The sequence below is a fragment of the Onthophagus taurus genome, chromosome 1 (assembly GCF_036711975.1).
Source record: "Onthophagus taurus isolate NC chromosome 1, IU_Otau_3.0, whole genome shotgun sequence".
Taxonomy (NCBI): domain Eukaryota; kingdom Metazoa; phylum Arthropoda; class Insecta; order Coleoptera; family Scarabaeidae; genus Onthophagus; species Onthophagus taurus.
This window is the reverse complement of record NC_091966.1, coordinates 23337371-23349528: the sequence shown is the minus strand read 5'-3', so window position 1 is coordinate 23349528 and position 12158 is coordinate 23337371. Positions and strand designations below refer to the sequence as shown.

At 34.0% G+C, this 12158-nt stretch overlaps 2 protein-coding genes across 2 annotated transcripts in view; both read right to left on the bottom strand.

The window, feature by feature from the left end:
* LOC139431017 (ras-related and estrogen-regulated growth inhibitor-like) overlaps positions 1-12158 on the bottom strand; it is a 50405-nt gene that overhangs the window by 35535 nt on the left and 2712 nt on the right. The gene's annotated exons all lie outside the window — the stretch shown is intronic.
* Positions 8423-12144, bottom strand: LOC139431024 (ras-related and estrogen-regulated growth inhibitor-like). Its single transcript, XM_071198592.1, has 4 exons — positions 11402-12144; positions 9498-9614; positions 9162-9443; positions 8423-9110 (listed from the first exon to the last, which is right to left on the bottom strand). Exons 2-4 carry the CDS (start codon positions 9601-9603, stop codon positions 9004-9006), a joined length of 495 nt encoding a protein of 164 aa, XP_071054693.1. The 5' UTR covers positions 9604-9614; positions 11402-12144; the 3' UTR covers positions 8423-9003.

Genomic DNA, 12158 nt, shown 5'->3' with positions numbered 1-12158 from the left:
TTAAAATGATGTATAATAATTGTTGGGTTGGATTGGAAAAATATAGAGAAAAAAAAAGTTGAAATAAAACTTACATTTTCGTATAACCTAAGAGTGTCAAAAAAGATGCTAATTTAAAAATTCCTGTAAGCTGTATTTATTGAAATTAAGGAATGAAACTTATTTTAAATCAAAGCTCAAAGCTTTCTCTTTAAAATGATGTATAATAATTGTTGGGTTGACTTGGAAAAATATAGAGAAAAAAAAAGTTGAAATAAAACTTACATTTTCGTATAACCTAAGAGTGTCAAAAAAGATGCTAATTTAAAAATTCCTGGAAGCCGTATTTATTGAAATTAAGGAATGAAACTTATTTTAAATCAAAGCTCAAAGCTTTCTCTTTAAAATGATGTATAATAATTGTTGGGTTGGATTGGAAAAATATAGAGAAAAAAAAAGTTGAAATAAAACTTACTTTTTCGTATAACCTAAGAGTGTCAAAAAAGATGCTAATTTAAAAATTCCTGTAAGCTGTATTTATTGAAATTAAGGAATGAAACTTATTTTAAATCAAAGCTCAAAGCTTTCTCTTTAAAATGATGTATAATAATTGTTGGGTTGACTTGGAAAAATATAGAGAAAAAAAAAGTTGAAATAAAACTTACATTTTCGTATAACCTAAGAGTGTCAAAAAAGATGCTAATTTAAAAATTCCTGTAAGCCGTATTTATTGAAATTAAGGAATGAAACTTATTTTAAATCAAAGCTCAAAGCTTTCTCTTTAAAATGATGTATAATAATTGTTGGGTTAGATTGGAAAAATATAGAGAAAAAAAAAGTTGAAATAAAACTTACATTTTCGTATAACCTAAGAGTGTCAAAAAAGATGCTAATTTAAAAATTCCTGGAAGCCGTATTTATTGAAATTAAGGAATGAAACTTATTTTAAATCAAAGCTCAAAGCTTTCTCTTTAAAATAATGTATAATAATTGTTGGGTTGGATTGGAAAAATATAGAGAAAAAAAAAGTTGAAATAAAACTTACATTTTCGTATAACCTAAGAGTGTCAAAAAAGATGCTAATTTAAAAATTCCTGGAAGCCGTATTTATTGAAATTAAGGAATGAAACTTATTTTAAATCAAAGCTCAAAGCTTTCTCTTTAAAATGATGTATAATAATTGTTGGGTTGGATTGGAAAAATATAGAGAAAAAAAAAGTTGAAATAAAACTTACATTTTCGTATAACCTAAGAGTGTCAAAAAAGATGCTAATTTAAAAATTCCTGGAAGCCGTATTTATTGAAATTAAGGAATGAAACTTATTTTAAATCAAAGCTCAAAGCTTTCTCTTTAAAATGATGTATAATAATTGTTGGGTTGGATTGGAAAAATATAGAGAAAAAAAAAGTTGAAATAAAACTTACATTTTCGTATAACCTAAGAGTGTCAAAAAAGATGCTAATTTAAAAATTCCTGTAAGCCGTATTTATTGAAATTAAGGAATGAAACTTATTTTAAATTAAAGCACAAAGCTTTCTCTTTAAAATGATGTATAATAATTGTTTGGTTGGATTGGAAAAATATTAAGAAAAAAAATGTTGAAACAACACTTACATTTAAAAGAGTCAAAAATGATGCTAATTTAAAAATTCTTAGAAACCATGTTTATTGAAATTAAGGAATGAGACTTATTTTAAATTTAAGCTCAATGTTTTCTTTTTAAAATGATCTGTAATAATCACACCTAATAACCATTTATCAAAGAAATACCTTCTTAAACAACAAAATTCAACAACACCACTTTTCACTAAACTTCTAACCTCACATCTGGATGAATAAGTTTAAAGTGTACCTAAAAATCCTACAGTGCGGTTTGCGACGTTTTTTATACAGATTATTTCTTGTATACACTTGTATAGTAGAAAGTACAGACAGCTCTAAATGCGCCGAATAGATAACTACAGTTTAAAATGAGTGTTTAAAATTACCTGTACTTTAAAGTACCGTCGGGACACAAAGGGTTAAAACATGTAAAAAAAATTAGCTGCCAACATTTGCCTATTTAGAAGTTATGACCAGAAAACTAAGAGGTCCACGTCACGCACGGAAGTGTTACTTTTGTTTACTGACGACGTACATAGCTTAAATTCAATATGGCTTTTCTTAGGAATATCCCCTTTAAATTGGTGACTCTGACGAAGAAGGAAAGTTAGAGCTTTAGATTAGAATATTACCCCGACTTTTCGAATTTGTTTTACAACGTTTTGTCAAATAAAATTGTACCGTCACGTCGACAATTTGGCATAAAGTCCAAGGAAGCTGGAAGGTTCTCTACAAGACTACACCTACATACAGTGCGTTCCCGGATAGGAGAAACGACTCTTATAAACGGTAAATTTTTTTCGATATTAATTGTCATTTTTTGGGGTTTAGCCCTGCTTGATTAAAGACTAATTTTGAACATATTTCTATTTTTAAAACACAAGTGAGCCTTGACAGTGAAAGAAACTCTTTTTGTGGCAGGTAAAGTACCTTTTCTGTTTACAGTACGTGAAAGTGTTACTAAGAAGTTTTGTTCAGAATGAAAAACTATAGCTATATGCAAATTTTCGGATTGATCGGCCTACATTGAAAAAATCCATATCAAACAATTCTATTTCTAAGACTGCCATGGAAAAACAAAATTGCTTTCCTGTCACTGTTAATCTGCCAAACTGTAATTTAGTAAACTTAAAGTGTTTTTTAAATACAATGTTAACATTAGAGGAAAAAGTTGACGTGATTCAGTGTTATGAAACCGGGGAAAAACCGATAAATATGGTTATTGCTTTATTTAGTGAAAAATTTCCAAATACTGGAATTAAAAGTAGTACTTGTTGGCGTTTAATCAAAAGATTTCTTACAGCAGGAAATATTCACTCTAAAGGTGGTCCCACACGACTGGTGTACTTGGCAAATATTCGTCTACTCGGATACACTTGCGTAGCGTCTGGGAGTTCACATCGTTATAGGTAGTTTTTATGTTACACGTGAATTAACAATGTAAGACCAATGTTTACACAAATATTTGCCTACTTGCGTACTTGCCAATTACACCAGTCGTGTGGGACCACCTTAAGGAACTAGCCAAAGTGAAACGAGCTAGAGAGCGGGCCAAACAGAAGGCTCACGCGAAGAAACAGATGGAAGAACATCAACAAAAACTCGACACCAATCAGTTATTGCCGGACGATTCATATGCGTTTCCGGCGGATTTAATTCCTCATCGTGGGCAACCGCCCGTTTTTATGCCACAAAAAAGTGTTCTGGAGGAGGATAGTTATAGCAATCCACTAGATGTACTTCATCAAGAGGTGAGGTATTCGCCACAGAAGAGTTTTGATGGCAGAATTCAGAACGGCGTTAAGAATTTGAAGTATAACGATAAAGTGCTGGGTGATGAGGTGCCTCCTCCTTATAGACCTACTCAATTAGATTTAAGGTAAGTCTCCAAATATAGTAATTTATAAAACTTAAAAGTTAGTGTTAATTTGCAAAATTCATTACGACCAGTTATACCAGTTTTTTAAGTAGATATCTGTAAAACATTTTTGTATTAAATAATGCAATGTATGTACAGGGTGGTTCAAATTCGATGTCCGAATAGGGTAACTCGGAAACTGTAAGAGTTAGAAAAAAAGTAGCTTACATGTCACGATCTGGTTTTACGAGAAACTGCTAATGCCATAAACCTCAAAACGCTGTCGTCTTCGATTATTCTCCTAGAGGCGAAAATTGAAAATATCGTAAAACCAGCAAGTGCAATTATCTTGGTTGTTATTATAGGTGGAGTATTATAACTAAGACATTATATGGACACTTTTTTATGGAGAATTTGATGACGTAGTCAAGAAAATTTTTTCGGTTTTAGATTTTGAGATATTTTGACAATTGACTTGACAACCACTGATTATTCACATATTAAATTCGTTATTTTTTTCTGATTACAAAAATATGGGGTTAGATAGGTCTATTTTTTATTGTTTTAGAATAAAGCTAAAAATAAACTTGTTTTTAGTATCGTCAAAGAAATTAAATTTACAGTTTCCTGTAAAGGCTAAAGGGATAACTTCGATTGTTTTACGATTGTTGCGATTTCATGTCACTCAGGGTTTTTGGGGTCGCTGATTATGAATCTGATATCCATTTTCGTGAATTCAAAATGTCACCCTTGTTAAAAATTGCGAACATTTTTTAAAAATGTAAGAAATGAGGATTTTTTAATTTTTATTCAAAAAGCCAAACAGATATTGTCAGAAAAGTTATTGTTATTTTAATCCTTAAAGAATACATTACAGAGCGGCCTCTACCGGCTATAGTAAAACGGACTCCATAATCGTCTTTCTCATGTCAAAAAACCTCCGTATACCAAATTTGAAAAGAATCGGTTGAAATACACGTGTAATATTAAATAAAAATCAATTTAAAAATTTAATTTGAACATCTCCAAAACAAAGCGTTTGTCGACCTATGTTTATATGAAGTTTTTTTTATATTAAATTATACAGGCTGTTCGGAAATTGAGTTTATATATTTGAAGGAGTAATTCTACATAAAACACCATGAAAAAAAGTTCATACAAAGGTGTGTCCTAAAATGCTTCCTAAGGGAGGTAGAGCACTTTGAAGAAGACGTTCAATATGTGGTTATTTCTCATTATTTCAAAAGCTACTAGGGTTAGAAACACGAAATTTTGCATATCTAGCTATTTTTACGGGGCGAATACGATAATCGAATGAAAAATTAGAAGGAATGTGCATTTGCGAAAATAAAAGAATTTATTTCCCATATTTTATTTTGCTTTGATCTTTTCACTATTTTAACCCCAAAATTAGAATCTACGGAAACAAATACATAAAAAATGTTCTGCTTATTATTATTATTGCTGCCGGGCTGAGGAGAGCGGCCCCTCTCGATACCGCGACCTATAAGATCTATTGTAACTTTAGCCCTCCAAAGGTTTAGGGCAAATGTAGGTCCTTAATGAACCTTAGTATTGTCCTGAGGTCTTGAACCTTTATGTCGATAGGTAACAGGGGAGTTTTACCGAAGACGTTGTGCCTTAGACGGCCTCTGGCGACGCAATTGCACAGTATATGTTCAGCAGTTTCTGACTCGTCGTTGCATAGTCGACAAGTTTGATCCTCAGCTTGTCCAATGTGGAAGAGGTGGTATTTTAGGGGCACATGGCCGGTCAGGTAGCCTGAGAGCGTTCTTAGATCCCCTTTGCTGAGGCATAAAACCTCTTTGGTTTTGTTTTGCGACGGAGTTATCATACTCTTCGTTTGTCTGTGACCTGGAAGTTCTTTCCAGCGTAAGGCTATCTTTGAAGCCTCCCAGTTGTTGATTATTTGTTTTAGGTGGCTTTTTTGTAGTCCACATCCAGGTTGGGGTCCAATGAAGGGCGTGTTTGCTGCCTCTTTGGCTAGCTTGTCGGCCTTCTCATTGTCCTCAATGTTGCTGTGATCTGGAACCCACCATAGAGTAACATCATGGCCCCTAGCGAGTTCTCTCAGGTTGTTGGTACACTCTCTGATCAGTGCGGAGTCACACGTGTAGGCCTGAATTGCCTTTAAGGCGGCCCGACTGTCTGTGAAAATGTTTATGGATGCACCTTTTTGTCCCTTCTGTAGGTTCAAAGCGGTGCAGAAGTTTATAGCAAGAACTTCTGCTTGGAAAATTGTTAAGTCCGAGCTGAGGGGCAATTTGATGTGGCTATTTGGTCCACTGATGCCAATGCCTACTCCAGATCTTACTGTCTTTGAAGCATCGGTGTACCAGACTAGGGCTCCTCTGTTTAGTTGAGGCCCTCCCTTCGCCCAATCATCCCTGCTACTAAATATGACCTTATACGGTTGGTTGAAATTTTATTCCGTCGGTATGAGGTCCGTTTTAATTTCAATCAGGTGATTTAGACATGGGTCCTTGAGGATCTCGAGGTGTCCTCTGAGGTTACCCTGCATCAACTTGAGTGAAAAAACTGTTTTCAGTGATAAGGCACTTAAGGCTGCCTCCTTTTGTATATATATGTGGAGCGGTGTGACACCGAGTAGGGCTTCCAAAGCAGCCGTCGGACAGGATCTCATTGCACCCGTTATGTTAAGACATGCTAACCGCTGGATTTGTGCCAGCTGTTGTTGAGCTGTCTTATGTTTTGTTTTTGGCCACCAAACCAATGAGGCGTAGGCGACCATGGGTCTGATTATTGCTACGTAGGCCCAATGAGCCATTCGTGGTTTGAGACCCCAGTTCCTTCCTAGGAGCCTGCGGCAGATCTGGTTTGCCATGATGGCCTTTTTCCTCACCTTATCTAAGTGTGAGTTCCAGTTTAGTTTACTGTCAAGTATTACCCCTAGGTATTTAGTTTCTGTTTTGAGGTTAATAGTTCTGCTTTCAATGGAGGGTGCTTTTATTTGAAGCTTCCTTCTCCGAGTGAAAGGGACTATTTCGATTTTATTGGGATTGATGCTGAGTCCATTGCTTCTGCAAGTACTGGTGAGTAGTAGGGCTTCCTGCATTAGCTGAGTTATGATTGAATCATATTTACCTCGGATTATGATTACCAGGTCATCAGCATACCCTTGTATCTTAAATCCGTTTTTAGTTAGGGTGTTCATCAAGTCATCAACTACCAGGCACCATAATAGAGGTGATAGCACTCCCCCTTGGGGACATCCTCTTAGCGCTTTTATAGTCAGCGACTCGCCTCTCAGACTGGCTGTGATCTGCCGACTTTTCAACATGGCTATACACCACTTGATTGTCGACGGATGTATGTCTTTTACGTTTAAAGCCTTCTCTATGAATTCATATGAGGTGTTATCAAACGCACCCTCTATATCTATGAAAGCACAAAGGGCTATCTCTTTGGTTGCAATTGCCTCCTCTAAGGTGCTAGTCAAAGCATGGAGAGCGGTAATTGTTGATTTTGCTTTCTGGTAAGCATGTTGGCTAGGGTGGAGTGGATTTGTGACAAGCACTCCATTCCTTAGGTATTGATCGATTACCTTTTCCATCCCTTTGAGGAGAAATGAAGTTAGGTTTAAAAAACATAACAAATCCTGCTAACTACTTATAATTGCAAATTACAAATTCCTTATGTTGTAAAATAGTAACTTTATTGCTTATTTTAATTATGCACGGAAAGGGACACGATTGCTGAAACAACTAAAATGACTTTTGTTTATGAAGCAGGCAGAGATACTAATTATGCCCAAAATTTATTCGAACAAAGATTTCTAGACAGAAACATCCTATCTTGTGTAAGATCTTCAGTAGAGAAAAAGGCGCTACAAGAAATTCAATGTTTAAGCTGCTGTTCGTAATAATCCATATATTTAAAAAAGGACGCGACAAATTTGTAAACTTTATTGGTTACTAGAAAATTTTTATTGGTTACGTGAAATGAATTAGTAACGACATTGGGCAGTTAATATATTGTGTGGGATTATAGGTAACTTTTCAATTGGCCCTTACATCGAAAAACCATGCATATCAAAAAACATGTACCCTTTGAAAAGCATACTTAACAATTGAAAAATATTGATGGCGCTTCTAATATGCATTAAAAATCGTTCAAAATACTTTCCGCCTTTATACGATGAAAGTTTTATTTGAAACTTTTTTGATAAAATTGATGTTTTATGAGTTATTAGGTAGTCTCAATTTGAATGCCTTACTCGGTATATAAAATATAGTCTTTTAAACAAACTTCTTAAAAAGATTCAACGCAGTTGGTTTCCTCTCATAAAACCTGTTCATACATCTACTTAAAAAAATTTGACGTCTACAAATCGGTACCAACCGACGAATAGTCTTTTACAATTCGGTATTATTCTCGAAGGACACATTATCGATTTTTTTCTATGCAAGAAATACTAAAATATATGCAACTTATTTTACGCTTTTCGTAGTAATACGTTAGGGCGCGTATAGTGAAATTTAAATTTTTATGAATGGCGGCACATAAATTACCCTGCCATCTGGGTATCATGTGCACAAACTAACATCGGTTGAATAACTATGTATATCTATAAACAAGGATCACATTAAGAAATTTTAAATTGTATAATATTACAACAATATCTACAGGGTGACATAGAAAAAAGTACATTGCATAGTGCCACACAATAGAGGACACTAAAATAAGAAAAAAGTCCGCAAGGCCTACGGTTAAAAGATACGGGGTGTTGAATTTTATTTTTTTGTTGGGGTTTTTTTTTGAATATCTTTAGCCAGAGACGCAAAAAATGGATAAAATGTGGTATTCAGGGGTTTTTTATCATGCTAAATTCAAATATGATCTTAGTTTTGTGATTACTGATGGAGAGCGCTACTATTGAATAATTATTTTATCACTTAAAAACTAAAACATCAAAAAATATTAAAAACAAAGCAAATATCTTAATTTAAACTCACTTCGTTTTATCTTTATTTACGTATTGTATCTAAGTACATTTTTTATTTATTCTTCTTCGTAGATTTTAAATAAACTTCAGATTAAACCCTTCATATATTCTTGATAATTTTTCTCGATTATCGTACTCGTCGCGTAAAAACAAGTAGATACGTAAAATATCGTGTTTTTAACCCTAACGGTTTTTGAAATAATGAGGAATAACCACTTTTTTAATGCTCCCTTGAAGCATTTTAGGATCTTTACGTGAATTTTTCTTAATATTTTTTTATGTAGAATCCACGCAATTTCCTGTATATACAAAATATTTTCGATATTTCGATACCGATACTTTGCGGGTATCGATACTTTGCCCAGCGCTAGTTATTTCTTCTCATCGATATACTCATTCGTCTATCTGCACGTGCAGTTGGATAAAATTCTTGTTGACCATCTCCATGTCTTTTGGAGATGTCCGTCCGTTGAAGCTCGTTCTCGGAACAAAGCTTCAGAAGGACTCAAACCGCTGTCTTTGGTGTCGTTTTCTTCAACTTCGACCTCCATCCAACGTCGATTTAAAAGGCCCGGTTTACAAGGGCGTAGGAAGAAACCACTGAGTGAAACCGTCGCCGAATATAAATGACGAATCGTATTGGGTTGAATAGGATTTTAGTTGTTGCTCCCGCTTCGTTTCATCTAAAAAGAAAAAATTAAGAAATTTTTTAGAAATGTTTCATACGGGAATACTTTTTCGACGTTTCTTGTAGTTGATCAAGAATTTCAAACGGTAACATTCGTCGAACGAGCAATTGTCGGTCATCGAATACATGGAGATAAAAGCTTCTGCCCATCTTATATTGGCTTCTAAAGTTAAAGATTCACCGTTTTCTTGTTCGATTTGTCCCGTACTATCTAAAATCTCGAAATAAACCATTCGGCTGTCTATAACAGTATTAAAATTATAGACTTTTTCCAATGCTGGGTTGGATTCACCAATGTAACGTCTTGTAATAAACCTAACAACCATGGCTAAAATTAAATTAAATTAAATTAAAAAGTAAAGATTGATTTAAAAATTTAAACCTGATTTTCCAATTCCCGCTTGTCCTAAAACAATAACTTTTAAAGTTTTTTGTCTTGGATAAAGTCCTAATTTAACTAAAGAAGATCTAGGTGATACTGCATTCATGTTGATTGAAACTGAAATTAAAAAAAAAATGATTTTAATTCGTTTTAACGTAAATTAACAATCTCGTCGATCAAGTCGAAACATGTTCTGGTTTGGGTTTTCAAGCAGTGAGTAAAATGGAAGAGATTACTAGATTACGATACCAAAAAAAAATAATAAAAAGGGACAAAATAAATAAAACCAACTAAAACAGAATGAAATAAAGATTCGCTCTCGATTTCTTTTGTTTGAGTATTCGTGATGCTTTCTACAAAAATAAATTCCCACAAAAAAATGGTAATCGGATCTACATTTTCATTCTTTCTTCTTCGAATTTTAAATCTCGATTTGATGGATATTCGACAACGGGCATATTTAGAATGTTTGATATGCGAAAAAGTGCGTTTACTTTTCAACACGACTTCGACATTCGATCGACACTCGACAAAAATGCAAATTTTAAGCCGGCTTCCTGAAAAGCGATATGATACGATTGTGAGTTACCGAATGACACTTATTACTTATTACTTTTTACTCCCGGTAATATTACGCATTCATGTGAATTAAGGACAGACGTGACAGACATTCATTCACATGCTGTAACAGGGCACTTGAGAAATGTATTATCGTGGTAATGTTAATAAGATTTCGGAATCTAATATAACAAGAAAACCTTGTAATAATGAAAATAAAAATAATGAAATCTTGCCTCAGATGGTCAAGGTCTACGCCCGAAAATGAATTTTTATAGAAAAGGTTATAGAAAAGACTGGTGTGAATTTATGCATAAATCCCAGCCATAAACTTAAAACATTCATAATTGCGTAACCAATACGAGTTGGGTCACCCATTTAACATACGGGACACTCTTGCCCTCAAGAACAAACCCCTTCTGTTAAAAAAATTTTTCAACGCCCACACCCGAAAAAGGGACGTTTTCACCCTGATGGACACATTCGAATTAAGCCAAATTCTACCACATAATAGAACACAGTTCTAAGTATTTTTATCAATTTTCAAAACACCGTAATTATTCTTATAAACCGCGCATGGGACTTTAGAGGTACTTTTTTCTCTCTTTAGTTTTTATCTTGAAGTTAATAGTTTTCGCGTAAAAAAATAAAAATTATAATAAAATTAGTCTAAAAGTTGTCTCTGAGTTTTGAAATGCAAGTACGTGCAACAGGTACTATTAGAGAAAAGAGGACTGCAAAATGTCCATTACGACAAACCAAAGACGTAGAAAAGTTACCTCTAGGATCCTATGATCATAGATTTGATGGCGAAAATAAATAAAATATTGTTGATAAAATGGAATGTCAAAATCAAAAGTGCAAGTTGCTCAGCCACGGCTTCTAGAAAAACATTCTGTAGCGATAAGGGGTAAAAAATGGTACTGGTGTTTATTTATAACGATAATTAATATGGTTGTTATGAACTCCTTCTTGCAATACAGAAGAATTCATGGAAACAAGGCAATTTCCATCAACATTTTAGTAGGCACATCGCAGTGACATATTTAAAAATTGGACACGGAACAAGTGTTTTGAAGGGCAGACCATTCAGCGTTAAGAAAGGACATTTCATCAAAAGAAGAGCAAATCAACGTGGATGTCAAAAAATGTGATGTTACCTTATGTGTTACTTGTTTTAGCATGTTTCAAATTTACCCCTAAAGTCCCATCCGCGTTTGCGCCCGGTCCCTGCAATTTATTAGAAGATTTGAAGATACGGTAAATTTGGAAGATTACATTTTTGTCGTTTCAAAAAAAAAGGATTTTGTTAGTAAGAAAATAATTTATAATTTTCTTATACTTACGTTTGAAGTCTTTAACAACAGCCTCCTATTTTGGAATATTTCCTTTGGATTTTACATGGGGATTTTTCCATTCCAAAAAAAAATCTATGGTGGAGTACCTCCCCCCTGCCGACTCCGAATATTTTTCCGTCGAATCTTTTTTTATTTTATTACGTTTCAAAAGACAAGCTTGTACATTAAACAAAACGTACCGGGATCAAATAGATTCAGTTTTGTTTTGTTGAATTTTTTTATATATTTTAAATTCTCCCAAAACAAATCCGGATCGTGGATGTAAGAAGATGTTATTTGGTAAAACTGCATTATACGGTGATGAAACTGAAATGGGGTGGGGGTACCCAGCAGTTGTGTCTGTGTGTGTGTGTCGCGTCTGTGTGTGCAAAACAGACGTTTAATACAGCTATTGCCCACTAGAGGTTTACTAAATAGATTTTTAATAAAAACAAGATTTGTGTATAAGAACGGTGGGCAAATGCAGCTCGACGAACCGCATGCGGCTCTTTAAATAATTATTTGTGGCTCTCGATAAATGTACCGAGTTCCTTTTTTAATTTTTTTTTAGTTCCCTTTTTAAACTTGCATACCTTTTTAATACGTATTGAATACGGCTCGCGAAAAATTTCTAATTTTGAAAAATGGCTCTGAATATCAAGGAGCTTACTACCCCTGGACTATAATGTAATTACAATAAATACATACATGGAATAAACAAATAAAAACAATATAATTTTTGTTTTATTTATTTACCCGTGTTTAA